Source organism: Schistocerca cancellata, chromosome 11 (genome assembly GCF_023864275.1).
Source record: "Schistocerca cancellata isolate TAMUIC-IGC-003103 chromosome 11, iqSchCanc2.1, whole genome shotgun sequence".
In the NCBI taxonomy this organism is placed as follows: domain Eukaryota; kingdom Metazoa; phylum Arthropoda; class Insecta; order Orthoptera; family Acrididae; genus Schistocerca; species Schistocerca cancellata.
The window spans coordinates 41,572,839-41,593,673 of record NC_064636.1 but is presented as its reverse complement, the minus strand read 5'-3'; the positions used below and the strand labels follow the sequence as shown (position 1 = coordinate 41,593,673).

Genomic DNA, 20,835 nt, shown 5'->3' with positions numbered 1-20,835 from the left:
GTCATTCATCAACAATCTTTAATGGATGTAGAGGTAACAGAATCCAGTTTCGACACAATAAAATGTTTGTGTTATTTTTAAAGCTGTACTGGTTACAGAGAAAATCTTTTGTCAGTTACAAACAAGAGTCTCCTGTGGTGAATGCTGCAAGCTGCAATACCTAATGTAAGTCACCTATTCCATTTCCCTGGATTTTGTGAGTTCATCCTATTTCACCATCCTGTACAGTATTATCATAAATACTTGTACAGTGTAACATGCTCTTTGTTGTTTAAAAAATGTTACTAAGATTAAAACATTTAAATCAGATCAGTTCTAATAGCTGCATATAGCATGAGCCTCCTTGTGTCTTATAAATAATTGAAAAAAATTTTTACTCGTCTGACATTACCTAAGTGTTTAAAGAATAAAACAACTGACTCACAAGGAGTGAACCTGGAAATTTTCTTATATTTTCTATGTTTACTGGCAATACCGGCAAATGTGAAATGAGTCGGACAGCAATGTAAAGAATTTTACTTATGTTTTATTTCATGTAATTCCCATGCAAATTTGAAGTGTTTTTTTAAAATGTTATATACATAGTTCATATAGATGGTGCCATACAACCAATCAATGTGTTCTCCACACAGCCTACCTTCTTTATACAGTAAAGTGCGCGTCATTTACAACGGCGGCTGTGTTTACGTTCTTTCTGCGCATCTGACGTCACAAAACACAGTCAGCCATTGGAACAGAGAACGACGTTGCCAGAGCTCGACTGCAGTGCAGAGCACGGATGAGTGTCTTCAGTTTTAGAAACGTTCCGTCATAAATAAAGTAACTGAACAAAAGCAATGTCTTGATAGCAGAATTTCTCTTATAGAAAGTTTGGAAAAAGCATTCTTTATACCGATTACTTCATATTCTATTAAGTAATTAAACCAAACAAACAATAAGCCTCCTAATTCAGGCGATGGCAAGGAAAGGCGTTTGTATCATTCTCACTAACCGCTTTTTCGCAATAAAGAACAGCGGTGATTGTTTATTTCCTATTGTACTTCGACGAAACATGAGTAATTCATAGTCTTACCAACAGTGTTTGTCGGTATTTTGCGTGATATTTTAAAGTCCTCCAGAAAATCTATTGGGTGACAAGCTGCGTACGCGTAATGGTTAAAATGTCAGGCCACCAAGCGAAAGGTTCAGAGTTCGAACCTTGTTCGGTGCTTAATATTTTCTTTATTTAAAAACAATATCGAAATGTCTTACTTCACGAATTTTATTTGTTTGAATGAAATTTTTTGAAATTTCTAGTGGCAACTAAAATCGACCATACGGAAAGTGTATGCTATGGACTTTTACCTCTGCAAACTCTTCAAAATTTCATGCAATGGATTACTACATTTAATGCTGCACAATAACTGCATTGAACATCGAAACAAAATAAAGTCATTTATGGGGGGGAAGGTATCAGTCAAGAAGATGTGTAAAAATCAAATTTTTGGGCCAAATAGTTTTTGTGAAATCGAATGATAAGTGTGTCAAAGCAGTCGGAACACCATGTGTCTGCACAGGGGAGCAGTGCAGTGATGGCAAAATCGCGCACAGCGCGGAATGCGGGGAGCACGTCTCTGTAGCAGCGAAAGGGTTAATGCGGCGGTGGTGGCTTTACTTCATAAACTGCGCGCTCCCCCCTAAACGTAAGTTTGCGAACTATACTACACTACGGCGCTGCTTCTCTTGGCGTGTGCAACTGGCAACACAGCAATCTCCTGCGTCTGGGTGGGCATGCGCAAACTGCCAAGATAAAAGAATTGAACTATAGTATTCAAAGAACTGTGACTGACACGCCCAAACAACAGGGAACTAACATGCATCAAGATTAAAAAATAGTGGTACGTAATCTAATACATAAGTCGTATAGGTTATGCCATGAGCTGTAACTTTTTGTTGTATCATCTGACCATATACTTCTTGTATTTTTAACATTGATAACCTGCAAAAAAAGAACAACTGATAGCTGCACTCTATCATTTATAAATTACATAACAGTCGCTAAGTGCACCCACTTTCCTGATGGAAGGTACCCTGATAGTGAAATATTGTTTATCATTATGACATGATTGTTTATCTTCTATAATGATTATGGTTGGCCCCCCAGTTGTAATGATGTTTCATTGCACGTTTAGCAACAAATGGATCGATATACCTCTGGGCTACCAGTAGCAAGGAAATGAAGATGTAGTACACCATTAGATGAAGAGGGACTACACTACTATTTGAACTACTACCTAAATTAAAGTGACTCCAGTGGCTGGAGCATCTCTCCTGAATCTGACGATGATTCAGATAACAATCCCCAAGTTTCAAGAGCCTCTTCAGATTTAAATGTAAGTGATGACTCCTGTTCTGATGAGGTTCAAGATTCCATGTAACTCTCTGATAACGGTAATGAAAATGATATACCAATCTGGAAACCAATTAGACTAAATGTAACAAGAATAATTTTTAATCAGGATTCAAAAATTAGTATTTCCACCTATTTTGACTTCAGATGTTTACAAAATGCTGGTAATGCAAGAAATATTTAATAACATGGACTTTGAAACAAACTGATATGTTGCACAGGAACTGTCCAAAATGCCTTGCAGAAAAGATCTCAACTAGCCAACTGGATTGACCCTTCTGAAGAAGAAATAAGGAAGTTTATTGGCATAATGCTATTTTTTTGTCATCAGTCTTCTGACTGGTTTGATGTGGCCTACCACGAATTCCTCTCCTGTGCTAACCTCTTCATCTCAGAGTAGGACTTGCGACCTACAGCCTCAATTATTTGCTGGATGTATTCCAATCTCTGTCTTCCTCTACAGTTTTTGCCCTCTACATCTCCCTCTAGTACCATCGAAGTCATTCCCTCACGTCTTAACGGATGTCGTATCATCCTGTCCATTCTCCTTATCAGTGTTTTCCACATATTCCTTTCCTCTCCAATTCTGCGCAGATTGTACTCATTACTTACTTTATCAGTCCACCTAATTTTCAACATTCGTCTGTAGCACCACCAAATGTTTTGATGCTCTTCTGTTCCATTTTTCCCACAGTCCATGTTTCACTACCATAGAATGTTGTACTCCAGACGTACATTCTCAGCAATTTCTTCCTCAAATTAAGGCTGATATTTGATATTAGTAGACTTCTCTTGGCCAGAAATGCCTTTTTTGCCATAGCGAGTCTGCTTTTGATGTCCTCCTTGCTCCGTCCGTCATTGGTTATTTTAATGCCCTAGATAGCAGAATTCCTTAACTCCACCAACTTTGTGATCATCAATCCTGATGTTAAGTTTCTTGCTGTTCTCATTTCTACTACTTGTCATTACCTTCATCTTTCTTCAATTTACTCTCAATTTATTCTCTGTACTCATTATACTGTTCATTCCGTTCAGCAGATCATTTAATTCTTCTTCACTTTCACTCAGGATAGGAATGTCATCAGCGAATTGTATCACTGATATCCTTTCACCTTGAATTTTAACTCCACTCCTGAACCATTTATTTCCATCATTGCTTCCTTGATGTACGGACTGAACAGTAGAGGCGAAAGGCTACATCCTTGTCTTACACCCTTTTAAATATGAGCACTTCATTCTTGGTCATAAACTCTTATTATTCCCTCTTGGCTGTTGTACATATTGTATTTGACCTGTCTCTCCCTATAGCTTACCCATATTTTTCTCAGAATTTCGAACATCTTGCACCATTTTACATTGTTGAATGCTTTTTCCAGATCAACAAATCCTATGAATGTGTCTATTTTTCTGTAGTGTTGCTTCCATTATTAACTGCAGAGTCAGAATTGCCTCTCTTGTGCCTTTACTTTTCCCAAAGCCAAACTGATCATCATCTAGCGCATCCTCAATTTTCTTTTCCATTCTTCTGTATATTATTCTTGTCAGCAACTTGGATGCATGAGCTGTTAAGCTGATTGTGCGGTAATTCTCACACTTGTCAGGTCTTGCCGTCTTCAGAATTGTGTGGATGATGCGTTTCGAAAAGTCAGATGGTATGTTGCCAGACTCATACATTCTACACACCAACGTGAATAGTCATTTTGTTGCCACTTCCCTCAATGATTTTAGAAATTCTGATGGATTATCTATCCCCACTGCTTTATTTGATATTAAGTCCTCCAAAGCTTTGTTGAATTCCGATTCTAATAGTGGATCCCCTATCTTTTCTAAATCGACTCCTGTTTCTTCTTCTATCACATCAGACAAATCTTCCCCATCATAAAGGCTTTGAATGTATTCTCTCCACCTATCCGCTCTCTCCTCTTCATTTAACAGTGGAATTACCATTGCACTCTTAAATTTATCACCCTTGCTTTTAATGTCACCGAAGGCTGTTTTGACTTTTCTGTACGCTGAGTTTGTCCTTCTGACAATCATATCTTTTTCAATGTCTTGACATTTTTCCTGCAGCCATTTCATCTTTGCTTCCCTGCACTTCCTTTTTATTTCATTCCTCAGTGAGTTGTATTTCTCTATTCCTGAGTTTCCTGGAGCATTTTTGTACTTCCTCCTTTCATCAATCAATCTAAGTATTTCTTCTGTCACCCATAGTTTCTTTGCAATTACCTTCTTTGTACCTATATTTTCCTGCCCAACTTCTGTAATGGCCCTTTTTAGAGATGTCTATTCCTCTTCAACTGTACCACCTACTGAGCTATTCCTTATTTTCCTTATCCCACTTCTTCGCATATTGATTCTTCGTGACTAGTATTTAAAACTTCAGCCTACTCTTCATCACTACTATATTGTGATCTGAGTCTATGTCTGCTCCTGGGTACGTCTTACAATCCAGTATCTCATTTCAGAGTCAGTCTGACCATGATTTAATCTAACTGAAATGTTCCTGTATTATCCAGTCTTTTCCAAGTATACCACCTCCTCTTGTGATTCTTGAACAGAATATTCACTATTACTAACTGAAACTTGTTACAGAACTCAATTAGTCTCTCTCTTCTCTCATTACTTTCCCCAGGCCCATATTCTCCTGTAACCTTCTCTTCTGCTCCTTCCCCTACAACTGCATTCCAGTCTCCCATGACTATTAGATTTTCATATCCCTTTACATACCGTACTACCCTTTCAATATCCTCATACACTTTCTCTATCCCTTCATCTTCAGCTTCAGCTTGCGACATCGGCATGTACACCTGAACTATCGTTGTTGGAGTTGGTTTGCTGTCCATTCTGATAAGAACAACCCTATCGCTGAACCGTTCACAGAAACACTCTCTGCCCTACCTCCAATTCATAACGAATCCTGCTCCCGTTATACCATTTTCTGCTGCTGTTGATATTACCCTATACTCATCTGACCAGAAATCCTTGACTTCTTTCCACTTCACTTCACTAAACCCTACTAGATCTAGATTGAGCCTTTGCATTTCCCTTTTCAGATTTTCTAGTTTCCCTACCTCATTCAAGCTTCTGACATTCCATGCTCCGACTTGTAGAATGTTATCCTTCTGTTGATTATTCAATATTTTTCTCATGGTAACCTCCCCCTTGGCAATCCACTCCTGGAGATCTGAATGCGGGACTATTCCGGAATCTTTTGCCAATAGAGAGATCATCATGACACTTCTTCAAATACAGGCCACATGTCCTGTGGATACACGTTACGTGTCTTTAATGCAGTGGTTTCCATTGCCTTCTGCATCCTCATGTCGTTGATCATTGCCGATTCTCCCGCCTTTAGGGGCAATTTCCCACCCCTAGGACAAGAGAGTGCCCTGAACCTCTATCCGCTCCTCCGCCCTCTTTGACAAGGCTGTTGGCAGAATGAGGGGTGACTTCTTATGCTAGAAGTCTTCAGCCGCCAATGCTGATTATTAATCAAAATTTAAGCAGTGGCAGGATTCGAACCCGGGTCCAAAGACATTTTGATTATATCAAAGATGCTACCCCTAGACCGCAGGTGCAAACTAATTATGGTGTTAAATGAGGTTCTAGAAATTTCACTTTATTATTCAAAGAATCCACTGTATGAAAATAAAGTTATAAAAGCCACTAAGTCTTGTGATCAATTTCTGGCATGATTACCTGGCTGGCCATTTGCCGATACTAATGCCTCTAAAAACATAAACGGCAGGACTTACAAAGTACAGTCTTCAGATGAACATTTGCAGACTAACTTTAAAAACGCTCGGACTCCTGGAAAATATGGAGTAATTGATGAATCTATGTTTCCTTGGAGAGGAAGATTGATTTTTGGGCAGTACATCCCTAACAAGTCTCCCAAGTATGCTCTAAAGCTGTACAAGGTTTGTACAGAGGAAGGTTGCACTTTTGCCTTGCGTATCTATCAAGGGAAAGATGACGAACTGAAAGGCGCAGGTCACACTGACGTTATTGCTATGAAAATGTGAAAGCCTCTTTTTGGAAAACGTCTCATTCTTTATGCTAGCAATTTCCATACAATCATTTCTCTAGTACGTAAGTTACATAAAAATATGCATCTCTGTGGACCAATTTGTACAAACAGAGCAGGACTTCCCAAGGATATTGATCTCAATGGCTGGATGTCTTCATATTATTCACCATTGAGAAAGGGGGTGAAATGGTGCAGGAGAGTTGCAACAGAACTTCTATTAGGTACCTCTATTGTAAATGCTTGGATTCTGCAGTGTAAATAGAGCACCTCAAGGACAAGAACATCATTTTGAATTTTCAGAGTCTGTTGCCTTGCATTTCTGTGGGTATGCTGCCTATGCCAATCCTCCATCAAGAAAGAAAGTTCATGTTGTTGTCATTGTTGTGGTCTTCAGTCCTGAGACTGGTTTGATGCAGCTCTCCAAGCTACTCTATCCTGTGCAAGCTCCATCTCCCAGTACCTACTGCAACCTACAACCTTCTGAATCTGCTTAGTGTATTCAACTCTTGGTCTCCCTCAACGATTTTTACCCTCCACGCTGCTCTCCAGTACTAAATTGGTGATCCCTTTATGCCTCAGAACATGTCCTACCAACCGATCCCTTCTTCTGGTCAAGTTGTGCCACAAACTCCTCTTCTCCCCTATTCTATTCAATACCTCCCCATTAGTTATGTGATCTACCCATCTAATCTTCAGCATTCTTCTGTGGCACCACATTTCCAAAGTGTCTATTCTCTTCTTGTCTAAACTATTTATCATCTATGTTTCACTTCCTTACATGGCTACTCTCCATACAAATACTTTCAGAAATGACTTCCTGACACTTAAATCAATACTCTATGTTAACAAATTTCTCTTCTTCAGAAACGCTTTCCTTCCCATTGCCAGTCTACATTTTATATCCTCTCTACTTCCACCATCATCAGTTATTTTGCTCCCCAAATAGCAAAACTCATTTACTACTTTAAGCTTCTCATTTGCTAATCTAATTCCCTCAGCATCACCCGACTTAATTCGACTACATTCCATTATCCTCGTTTTGCTTTTGTTGATGTTCATCTTATATCCACCTTTCAAGACACTGTCCATTCCGTTCAACTGCTCTTCCAAGTCCTTTGCTGTCTTTGACAGAATTACAATGTCATCAGGCAACGACAAAGTTTTTATTTCTTCTCCGTGGATTTTAATACCTACTCCGAACTTTTCTTTTGTTTCCTTTACTGCTTGCTCAATATACAGATTGAATAGCATCGGGGAGAGGCTACCACCCTGTCTCACTTCCTTCCCAACCACTGCTTCCCTTTCGTGTCCCTCGACTCTTATAACTGCCATCTGGTTTCTGTACAAATTATAAATAGCCTTTCGCTCTGTGTATTTTACACATGCCACCTTCAGAGTTTGAAAGAGAGTATTTCAGTCAACATTGTCGAAAGCTTTCTCTAACTCTAGAAACGTAGGTTTGCCTTTCCTTAATCTTCTTCTAAGATAAGTTGTAGGGTCAGTATTGCCTCACATGTTCCAACATTTTTATGGGATCCAAACTGATCTTCCCCGAGGTTGGTTTCTACCAGTTTTTCCATTCGTCTGTAAAGAATTCGTGTTAGTATTTTGCAGCTGAGACTTATTAAACTCATAGTTCCGTAATTTTCATATCTGTCAACACCTACTTTCTTTGGGATTGGAATTATTGTATTCTTCTTGAAGTCTGAGGGAATTTCACCTGTCTCATACATCTTGCTCACCAGATGGTAGAGTTTTGTCAGGACTGACTCCCCCATGGCTATCAGTAGTTCTAATGGAATGTTGTCTACTCCCGGGGCCTTGTTTCGACTCAGGCCTTTCAGTGCTCTGTTGAACTCTTCACGCAGTATCATATCTCCCATTTCATCTTCATCTACATCCTCTTCCATTTCCATAATATCGTCTTCAAGTACATCGCCCTTGTATAGACTCTCTATATACTCCTTCCACCTTTCTGCTTTCCCTTCTTTGCTTAGAACTGGGTTTCCATCTGAGCTCTTGATATTCATGCAAGTGGTTATCTTTTCTCCAAAGGTCTCTTTAATTTTCCTGTAGGCAGTATCTATCTTAACCCTAGTGAGACAAGCCTCTACATTCTTACATTTGTCCTCTAGCCATCGCTGCTTAGCCATTTTGCAATTCCTGTCAATCTCATTTTTGAGACGTTTGTATTCCTTTTTGCCTGCTTCACTTGGCTGCATTTTTGTATTTTCTCCTTTCATCAATTAAATTCAGTATCTCTTCAGTTACCCAAGGATTTCTACTAGCCCTCGTCTTTTTACCTACTTGATCCTCTGCTGCCTTCACTATTTCATTCCTCAAAGCTAGCCATTCTTCTTCTACTGTATTCCTTTCCCCCATTCCTGTCAATTGTTCCCTTATGCTCTCCATGGAACTCTGTACAACCTCTGGTTTTCCAGTTTATCCAGGTCCCATCTCCTTAAATTCCCACCTTTTTGCAGTTTCTTCCGTTTTAATCTACAGCTCATAACCAATAGATTGTGGTCGGAGTCCACATCTGCCCCTGGAAATGTCTTAGAATTTAAAACCTGGTTCCTGAACCTCTGTCTTACCATTAAATAATATATCTGAAACCTTCTAGTATCTCCAGGGTTCTTCCATGTATACAACTTTCTTTCATGTTTCTGGAACCAAGTGTTAGCTATGATTAAGTTATGCTCTGTGCAAAATTCTACCAGGCGGGTTCCTCTTTCATTTCTTAGCACCAATCCATATTCACCTACTATGTTTCCTTCTCTTCCTTTTCCTACTGTCAAATTCCAGTCACCCATGACTATTAAATTTTCGTCTCCCTTCACTACCTGGATAATTTCTTTTATCTCATCATACATTTCTTCAATTTCTTCATCTGTAGAGCTAGTTGGCATACAAACTTGTACTACTGAAGTAGGCGTGGAATTCGTGTCTATCTTGGCCACAAGAATGTGTTCACTATGCTGTTTGTAGTAGGTTACCCACATTCCTATTCATTATTAAAGCTACTCCTGCATTACCCCTATTTGATTTTGTGTTTATAACCCTGTATTCACCTGACCAAAAGTTTTGTTGCTTCTGCCACCGAACTTCACTAATTCCCACTATATCTAACTTTAACCTATCCATTTCCCTTTTTAAATTTTCTAACCTACCTGCCCGATTAAGGGATCTGACATTCCACACTCCGATCCGTAGAACGCGTTTTCTTTCTCCTGATAACGACGTCCTCTTGAGTAGTCCCCGCCCGGAAATCCGAATGGGGGACTATTTTACCTCTGGAATATTTTATCCAAGAGGCCGCCATCATTATTTAACCCTACAGTAAAGCTGCATGCCCTCAGGAAAAATAACGGCTGTAGTTTCCCCTTGCTTTCAGCCGTTCGCAGTACCAGCACAGCGAGGCCGTTTTGGTTAGTGTTGCAAGGCCAGACTAGTCAATCACCCAGACTGTTGCCCCTGCAACTACTGAAAAGGCTGCTGCCCCTCTTCAGCAATCACACGTTTGTCTGGCCTCTCAACAGATAACCCTCCGTTGCGGTTGCACCTACAGCACGGCTATCTGTATCGCTGAGGCACGCAAGCTTCCCCACCAACGGCAAGGTCCATGGTTCATGGGGGGTGGGGGGAAGTTTATACTTTGGGAAAAATTGAGGGGCCACCAAGGAAATTTTGGCAACACTGCACATTGTGCTACAAAAGGATTTTCGCTCAGGAAGGCAAAAAAAAAAAAAAAAAGCTGAGAAAGTTACAACCTTCTGCAACGACTACCCAGGAGACAAACTATAATGTGCATCAGTCGTTTCAGTGAAAACCACATACAGGAATGACTTTTTAGGTTTGCAGTGTTTAAATGGAGTGAAAAATCACTCATCTTCAGGCCACGAGTGGCCTACCTGGACCATCCGACCGCCGTGTCATCCTCAGTGGAGGATGCGGATAGGAGGGGCGTGTGGTCCGCACACCGCTCTCCCGGTCGTTACGATGGTATTCTTGACCGAAGCCGCTACTATTCGGTCGAGTAGCTCCTCAATTGGCATCACGAGGCTGAGTGCATCCTGAAAAATGGCCACAGTTCATGGCGGCTGGATGGTCACCAATCCGAGAGCCAACCGCGCCCAACAGAGCTTAACTTCGGTGACCTCACGGGAACCAGTGTATCCACTGCGGCAAGGCCATTGCCTCCTTAAACGGTGTGAAGGTTGTGTTAATAATTTTTTTGTATGTTTCAACTGTTTATGTGTTTTCCATATAAATTAGTAGGACAAAATATCCTTCAAAAATCAAGAAGACCAAGAGATAATAAAATCAAGAATGACTTTTTAAGATCGAAATTGTTAAAGAGTGCAAAGTTTACATGAAAATGATTATTTTTTATTGTTTCTGGAAGGTATGTATTTACCAAATAAAGCAGTATGGAAAAGAAGTAGTTTTCGGTCTAGCTGTCCACTACTGCAGCAGTTTACACAGCAGTAAGCCACCTTTGTTACAGACAGGCCAGCAAGCACCTCCATAGTGAAGTGATGTCTGTCACAGGTATAATTACACTCACGGCATTCGGGGCACTGGTGACCCGAGCTACATTTCAGTGGAGTTTCGTCAGGTCACCAGTGGGCCGATATGCAATGCAGGCGACACAACTTCTTTTGCAGGGAACACATTAACTCCTGTCGTACAGCCATAATCACGTCGGAAACCTTTTCACGAGTCACCTGAGTACAAATGACAGCTCCATCAATACACTGCCCTTTTATATCTTGTGTATGAAATACTACCACCATCTGTATACATCCATATTGCTATCCCATGATTTTTTTTCACCTCAGTGTATCTCAATTACTTGTCATCTGTAGAAGTTAAGACAGTCTAGGTCTATTCGTGTGAAAGGAATATTTTAATTGCATGAAAAATACTTATTAGTTACGAACTCCTTCAATGTTGTTTCCTATTAAATGTTTTAGAAGTTTGTTACACTCGTTATTCCAACACAGCCTGCTGTATGCACCAGTAGTATCATGCCTTGTCAGGTGATGATCACAGTCTCTCCTAGTGTGGTAAATGCAAAGACATTTCATTATATTACTGCTTCGCTCATACTTGAAAATTAGTTGTACAGTTTTTGGTATATACAGGGCTATTACAAATGATTGAAGCGATTTCATAAATTCACTGTAGCTCCATTCATTGACATATGGTCATGTCACACTACAGATACGTAGAAAAACTCAAAGTTTTGTTCGGCTGAAGCCGCACTTCAGGTTTCTGCCGCCAGAGTGCTCGAGAGCGCAGTGAGACAAAATGGTGACAGGAGCCGAGAAAGCGTATGTCGTGCTTGAAATGCACTCACCTCAGTTAGTCATAACAGTGCAATGACACTTCAGGACGAAGTTCAACAAAGATCCACCAACTGCTAACTCCATTCGGCAATGGTATGCGTAGTTTAAAGCTTCTGGATGCCTCTGTAAGGGGAAATCAACGGGTTGGCCTGCAGCGAGCGAAGAAACGGTTGAACGAGTGCGGGCAAGTTTCACGCGTAGCTTGCGGAAGTCGACGAATAAAGCAAGCAGGGAGCTAAACGTACCACAGCCGACGGTTTGGAAAATCTTACGGAAAAGGCTATTGCAGAAGCCTTACCATTTCGAACGCACTGATGGGGACATGCTGCGCCGAGTGTGGGAGGAACATGATTATCAACCTGATGTCTGCCGAATCACTAAAGGGGCACATACCAAACATTTGTGAATGCCTAAAAATCTTTTTGAATTTTTGTATGTGTGTGCAAAGCATTGTGAAAATATCTCAAATAATAAAGTTATTGTAGAGCTGTGAAATCGCTTCAATCATTTGTAATAACCCTGTATATATAATAATCACAATGCAAGTAATTTCGTAATCTTGGAACACCGCTTTACATAAATCATAACTGAGATTGTAACAGAGCCCTTACTAACTTTTTTAAGCATTTACATTAAATGCTTACTCAGATTCCATGTGTGAGCTAAGGACAGTCTAGTGAAAACTACACCACACAAATTTACTCATAATAAAGTTTTATCATTCAATTTTGCCAAATAAGCCAAGGCAAGTATGATGGCCGTAAGTTTCTCAACATAATGCTTGTGACTGCAGTCTGTTTGCCAAACTGTTTTCAGCATAATTAAAATTATAGGTGTACTCACGCATAAAATCCAACAAACTGAAAGCCACTGGCACGACCCGGAATTTTGCAATGATCTGGCTGCTCCTCAAGTCCGCTGTACCCAACCTCTGATATTATACCATACAATCTGCAAAAAGATACAAAAATACAAATAAATTACAATATAGCAACACAATTTTTCTATGTATTACTCACTTAATCACACAGGATCAGAATACGTGTGTGTGTGTGTGTGTGTGTGTGTGTGTGTGTGTGTGTGTGTGTGTGTGTGTGTGTGTGTGTGTGTGTGTGCGTGTGCGGGGGGGGGGGGGGGGGGGGGGGGAGTGGAATTTTGGCCAACTACTGATTTTTCCTTTTAGTATATGATAAATACTGCATTGCAGAAACAACTTCCTTTTTTTTTAATGCGTTTTTCTGCTGAACTCTGCTCAAATTAATCCATTAAAACTGTGGTAATGCATTTGTGTATTGGGCCAATTGGTGTTACCTTGCAACACATTTAGGCCACATGATGTCAACGTGTCATCACACGACGTTTTTGGCACATTTGTCTTCACCTCTGCACTGGAGCGAAATATTAAGAGTTTGTTGGTTTAGTGAACACTGGACACAAAAATTATCTGCACTTGGATAACACTTGTTTAAACATTGGTGTGCACTTATCTCACAGTTCTATTTTTAAGAGGCTACCAAAGAACTGGAAAATGAGAATTGCAAATCCCACATTTCTAATTCTCAGTTGAAAGATTCCGTTTCCGGATGTTCATTTAATTACATACACAAGTTCCTAGCATTTGTTAAGGGTCTTTTGACAGCACTTATAGAAGCAAAGAAGGCCAGTGCTGACAGGTCTGAATATTACTGAACCATCAACCACAGGTCACAGTACATGTCATTGTACAGAATGATCAAAGGACAAATAAATATTATTATTGGAATTAAAATACTAACATGTATTAGTTTCAGAAGACTAGAAAACTGGTAGAAGCAAATCAGTCTCGGTTCTGGAAAAATGCACAAACATGAAAGGTAATTCTGACCCTACAACTTACAATATGTGGTCAAAAGTATCTCGACACCCTCAAAAACATCTTTTTGATATTAGGTGCATTGTGCTGCCACCTACTGTCAGGTACTCCACATCAGTGACCTCCATAGTCATTAGACATCATGAGACAGCAGAATGGGGCAGTCCACAGAACTTACAGGCTTCGAACGTGGTCAGATTGGGTGTCACTTGTATCATATGTCTGTATGCAAGAGTTCCACACTCCTAATCATTCCTAGGTCTATTACTCTCGATGTGATAGTGAAGTGGAAACGTGAAGGGACACGTACAGCACAAAAGCGTACAGGTCATCCTCGTCTATTGACTGACAGAGACCGCCCCCCACAGTTTAAGAGGGTCATAATGTGTAATAGGCAGACATCTATCCAGACCATCGCACAGGAATTCCAAGCTGCATCAGGATTCAAAGCAAGTACTATGACAGTTAGGCGGAAGGTGAGAAAACTTGGATTTCTTGGTTGAGCAGCTGCTCATAAGCCACACATCATGCTGGTAAATGCCAAATGATGCCCTGCTTGGTGTAATGTGGTGATCCAATGGCAGGGTGTGGGTATGGCGAATGCCCGGTGAACATAATCTGCCAGCGTGTATAGTGTCAACAGTAAAATTCGGAGGTGGTGGTGTAAAGGTGTGGTCATGTTTTTCATAGAGGGGGCTTGCATCCCTTATTGTTTTGCATAGCACTATCACAGCACAGGCCTACATTGATGTTTTAAGCACCTTCTTGCTTCCCACTGTTGAAGAGTAATACGGGGTTGGCGACTGCATCTTTCAACATGATTGAGCACCTGTTCATTAATGCACGGCCTGTGGCAGAGTGGCTACATGACAATAACATTCCTGTAATGGACTGGCCTGCACAGAGTCCTGACCTGAACTGTTTTGGAACGCCGGCTTCATACCAGGCCTTACCGACCGACACCAATACCTTTCCTCACTGCAGCACTAAGTGAATAATGGGCTGCCATTCCCCGAGAAACCTTCCAGCACCTGATTGAACGTATACCTGCGAGAGGAAGCTGTAATCAAGGCTAAGGGCGGGCCAGCACCATATTGAATTCCAGCATTACCAATGGAGGGGGCCGCAAACTTAAGTCATTTTCAGCCAAGTGTCCGGATACTCTTGATCACATAGTGTACCTTAAAAGACAGGTTAAAGAATGACAGACCTACATTTTTAACATTTGTAGATAGAAAGTTTTCACACTTGATTGTGATACACTTTTTGTTATTCAAAACAATGTTTCCACCTCTGTGGAAAATAATGCACACTCTAGTTCAGAAACAGCAACATACACTAAGCTACTGTGGCGATTTTTCTATACAAAATAAAAGGACTACTCTGTAAGGAAGTATTTACACTACTGGCCATTAAAATTGCTACACCAAGAAGATGACGTGCTACAGACGCGAAATTTAAACGACAGGAAGAAGATGCTGTGATATGCAAATGATTAGCTTTTCAGAGCATTCACACAAGTTTGGCAACGGTGGCGACACCTACAACGTGCTGCCATGAGGAAAGTTTTCAACCGATTTCTCATACCCAAACAGCAGTTGACCAGCTTTGCCTGATGAAACGTTGTTGTGATACCTCTTGTAAGGAGGAGAAATGCGTACCATCACGTTTCTGACATTGATAAAGGTCATATTGTAGCCTATCGCAATTGCGGTTTATCGTATCACGACATTGCTGCTCGCGTTGGTCGAGATCCAATGATTGTTAGCAGAATATGGAATCGGTGGGTTCAGGAGGGTAATACGGAATGCTGTGCTGGATCCCAACGGCCTTGTATCACTAGCAGTTGAGATGACAGGCATCTTATCCACATGGCTGTAACTGATCGTGCAGCCACGTCTCGATCCCTGAGTCAACAGATGGGGACGTTTGCAAGACAACAACCATCTGCACGAACAGTTTGACAACGTTTGCAGCAGCATGGACTATCAGCTCTGAGACCATGGCTGCAGTTGCCCTTGATGCTGCATCACAGACAGAAGCGCCTGTGATGGTGTACTTGATGACAAACCTGGGCGCACGAATGGCAAAACGTCATTTTTTCGGATGAATCCAGGTTCTGTTTACAGCATCACGATGGTCGCATCCGTGTTTGGCGACATCGTAGAGAATGCACATTGCAAGCGTGTATTCGTTGTCGCCATACTGGCGTGTCACCCGGCGTGATGGTGTAGGGTGCCATTGGTTACAAGTCTCGGTCACCTCTCGTTCGCATTGACGGCACTTTGAACAGTCGACGTTAAATTTCAGATGTGTTACGACCCGTGGCTCTACCTTTCACTTGATCCCTGCGAAACCCTACATTTCAGCAGGATAATGCACGACCGCATGTTGCAGGTCCTGTACGGGCCATTCTGGATACAGAAAATGTTCGACTGCTGCCCTGGCCAGCACATTCTCCAGACCTCTGACCAATTGATAACGTGTGGTCAATGGTGGCCGAGCAACTGACTCGTCACAATACGCCAGTCACTACTCTTGATGAACTGTGCTATCATGTTGAAGCTGCATGGGCAGCTGTACCTGTACACATCTTCCAAGCTCTGTTTTACTCAATGCCCAGGTGTATCTAGGCTGTTATTACGGCCAGAGGTGGTTGTTCTGGGTACTGATTTCTTAGGATCTATGCTCCCAAATTGAGTAAATGTAATCACATGTCAATTCTAATCAGTTTATCATGTGTATTTCTTCTTGGTGCAGCAATTTTAATGGCCAGTAGTGTATACAGATGTAAAAGATTGCTTCAAGAAAACCTTGTACTCCACGGTCACCATCTCACTCACAAGTAACAACTGGCAGTGAAATAGAATGACATCCCTATAGCCGCGCGAACTCTACCGGCCGCTTCAGAAACTGTCACCACCCGCCGGCTGCTGTCTGCCAAAAACTTTAAAATTTCCTCTTTTCATTGGTATAAAGCTTGTTCGTTATAGATGTGTACTTGAATACAGACGAATTTTTGAAAATGGGTCCATCATTTAGAACAACCCTGTATATTGAAGAGGCAGTGAAGGAAGTAAAGGACGAGCTTGATGTGGCAGTTGTTTGCCACAAAAGAAAATTTGCACAATAGGGCAAATTCTGGAGCACAGAAAGATTCATGAAAAGTTAAACATTCACGTTCTGAGCTCAGCTCTCTACGGATACAAACTGTGGACAATTGAGAAGATGACATGAGCTTTTAGAATGTGGTAACTGTTTAAGATCAAGTGGTTTGATCATTTAAGTAACATATGTCTCATGCAATGAGTCACTGAAAAACAAATAGTCTAATGAAGCATATAACAATTTGAAAAGACAAGATGGTTGGGCACACATTATGATACGAGTTGTTGCTGATAACTTTAGCTGAATGGATGGCATATAGAAATAACTGCAGGAGCTGTACGAGGGGTGTTTGAAAAGTCCGAGAGATGGCACCACCAGCGCATATCCAGGCCATGTTTAGTTAGTAGTATCTTTGGAAAGAACGCATGCCTAGTTTCAGCCATATTGCCAAAAAATGGACGAAAAAGAATTTTGTGTGGTGATTAAACATTAGTTTAAGGAAGGCAAAATGAATCAGGAAACTAAAGAGAAGCTTGATGAACATTATGGTGACTCTGCACCTTCGATTAGAACAGTTTATAAGTCGTTTCAAAATTTTCAGTGTGGCCATATGGGCACAAGTGATGCCGAACGTTCTGGACGCCCTGTGGAGGTTACGACTCCAGAAATCATTGATAAAATCCATGATACGGTGATGGATGACAGAAGAGTTAAGGTGCGGGAGATAGCTGGTGCTGTGGACATCTTGAATGAATGGGTACATAATATTTTGCATAAACATTTGGACATGAGAAAGCTATCCGCAAGAAGTGTTCCACAATTGCTCGCGCTTGATCAAAAACGGAATCGTGTGAAGTGTTGCAAGGATGGTTTGCAGCTGTTCAGGAAGAAGCCGCAGGACTTTAAGCATCGTTTCATCACTGTGTATGAAACATGGTTGCATTACTATACTCCTGAGACCAAACAACAATCTAAGCAATGGGTTACGAAGGGAGAATCTGCACCAAAAAAGGCGAAGACCATTCCTTTGGCCGGAAAGGTTATGGTGACTCTCTTTTTGGATTTGCAAGGGATAATCCTCATCGACTATCTGGAAAAGGGTAATACTATTACAGGTGAATATTATTCATTGTTATTGGACCATTTGAAAACTGAGCGTCAAGAAAAATGCCAGCAATTGGACCGTAAAAAAGCCCTTTTCCATATCAAAAATGCACCAGCACACTCCTCAGCAGTTGTGGTCACAAAATTAATGGAAATAAGAGAGGAGGAGGAGATTATGTTTAATGTGCCGTCGACAACGAGGTGATTAGAGACGGAGCACAAGCTTGGATTAGGGAAGGATGGGGAAGGAAATCGGCCGTGCCCTTTCTAAGGAACCATCCCGGCATTTGCCTGAAGCAATTTAGGGAAATCACGGAAAACCTAAATCAGGACGGCCGGATGTGGGATTGAACCGTCATCCTCCCGAATGCGAGTCCAGTGTGCTAACCACTGTGCCACCTCGCTCGGTAAATCCAACTCGTTTCTCATCCCCCTGTTCTCCAGACTTGGCTCCCTCGGACTGCTATTTGTTCCCCAATTCAAAGAAATGGCTGGCGGGACAAAGATTTTATTCAAACGAGGAAGTGTTTGTAGCAACTAATCGCTATTTTGCAGACTTTGACAATTCCTATTATTCGGAAGGGATCAACAAATTAGAACAGTGTTGGACGAAGTGTATAAGTCTAAACGGAGACTACCGTATTTACTCAAATCTAAGCCACACTTTTTTCCAGTTTTTATAATCCAAAAAACCGCCTGCAGCTTAGAATTGAGTGCAAAGTAAGCGGAAGTTCTGAAAAATGTTGGTAGGTGCCACCACAATTAACTTACGCCGTCAAATATATGTAGCGCTACACAGGCATGCTTTGCAGGCACAAAGATAAATACTGGCGCCAAAACCTCTGCGTCAGTAAATAAATTAAAAGAAAAGGTAGAAGAATGTAAACATTATGCCATGTATTCTTTCGTGTTTGCTGCTATCTCATTTAAATCCTATCTGCCTAATATACTACGAAACTAGAGTGAGACAACAGCAGAAGAATATACATATCATATCATGTTTGTATTATTCTTATGCTGAATAGTGATACAGTCAGAAATGAAGCACGGCAACTGAATAGATTTTTAAGTCTTAGGTGACTATTTTCTGTGCAGAATGTAATGTACTAAAGAGGCGTCTGCAAAGATTTTCAAACGGAGAAAATTTTTCGCTTAACTCTGGTTCAGAACATCTTCTATCATACGCAGTATATTATTTGGTTCTTGTTGATCATTATCAAAGAAAGCAGCCGCGCAAGCAACAACAAATAGCAGTCACTTGACATTGTTTCGCTTATGAGACAATTCCTTTCCTTTTTTTATTGTAAGCCGCAGTAGTGCGCACAAAAGCGCGCCATGCCGCGAGCGGCGACAGGTCGTAAACACTCATTATCAGAATGCGACAAACAATGCACGACACAATACAATACAGCACTTTCAGCTTAAAGTGGTGTAAACACCGGTAACAAAGAGAATGGCACTTATCAGATCAAAGCAAAATAAGCAATCGATTCAAACTAGACGAAGCACGTGAAAAAGGAACGGTACTCGTATAAATACGGACGGAGCGCCTGACACATAGCAGTGGCTACCTGGTAAAGCTTAACTGCTAAGCTTACGACTCGAACCAATCTTCTGTAGCTGTATCTTCATCCATTCGAGCTAAATTGTGTCTCACGTTACAATGGACCTACTTTATTTCGATTTGGAGGTGCGGTCTAAAACTTTTCTTTCACCTTGATTTCGAGTATCAGTTTTCAGGTGCGGCTTAGATTCGAGTGCGGTTTAGATTCGAGTAAATACGGTATGTCGAAAAATAAAAAAGTTTTACCCCAAAGACGTAAGTTTTTATTTTTGGGCAGACTTTTCAGATGGCCCCCGTATGTTGGTCGGTTTTATGGAGGATAAGGGACAAACCTACCTCTCATCCAGAAAACGTGCCTTAAAAGGATAGTGTCACTCGAGCGACTCGCAGCTCATCTCGGCCACAGAGGGAGGAAGATGTGACTGTGGCAACGAGCAGTAGCACTTACTTGTCCTCGGGCTCGGTGTCGCAGAGTACGGAGCCGCCGAGGTCGCCGACACAAGGCGCGCGCAAGTCCTGGTCGAAGGTGCACATGCGGTGCTCCTGGGCCGAGCTCAAGCACACTCGCCAGTTGCCCATCCACATGTCGGTCGAGCGCACCACCTTGCTGTCATCCTCCAGGTTGCTGCCGTACCCCAGGCCCGACACGTTGCAGTACGGTGTGAAATACATTGGCAGCCTGCAGAGGGGCACAGTTTTATAATCACAAGAAGGCAGAATCACAGGCAAAACTGATGAAACTTATTTTGAAAATTAGTAAGCCAGTACAAACAGAGAGAAAAAAATTTAAAACAGTACTATGGCCCTGAAAAAATACACACGCTTTTAAAAGATTTTTCTAAAATTAAATGATTTTGTTTTCTGCAGTTTTTAATTTGTCCAGATGTTTTGGTTTATTTTTTTATTAGACGGAACAACATAAGCTGCTTACTACTTCTGTTATTCTGCAGCTTCTCTTTGGGTATTGTTACTGTCAATACTCTTCAATCTGTTTTTGAATTATAATGTTTTGTATTATAATCTTTCCATGTTTATTGTTTTTAAATATAGATACAGCATTTTCAAGTACAGTGTTAGAGTAAGTCAATAAAAAGCAAACTAGTATTTTTCTTCAAATGTCAATGGAATTGTTTGTGGCAGCTGATGAGCAACTGAAATCAAAAACAAAAATCTCCAAGAAGCTTGATATTACCTTCTGTGCATTATACAGGGTGTTACAAAAAGGTACGGCCAAACTTTCAGGGAACATTCCTCACACACAACGAAAGAAAATATGTTATGTGGACATGTGTCTGGAAACGCTTACTTTCCATGTTAGAGCTCATTTTATTACTTCTCTTCAAATCACATTAATCGTGGAATGGAAACACACAGCAACAGAATGTAGCAGAGTGACTTCAAACACTTTGTTACAGGAAATGTTCAAAATGTCCTCCA

General features: G+C 41.0%; 1 protein-coding gene across 1 annotated transcript in view; it reads right to left on the bottom strand.

Moving 5' to 3' along the window:
* Positions 1–20,835, bottom strand: part of LOC126108162 (trypsin-1-like) — a 211,431-nt gene that overhangs the window by 109,760 nt on the left and 80,836 nt on the right. The window contains exons 4-5 of the mRNA XM_049913405.1: positions 19,847–20,077; positions 12,614–12,721 (exon numbers count right to left, since the gene is read on the bottom strand). Of these exons, the coding sequence (XP_049769362.1) occupies positions 12,614–12,721; positions 19,847–20,077 (339 nt within the window). The remainder of the gene's footprint in view (positions 1–12,613; positions 12,722–19,846; positions 20,078–20,835) is intronic.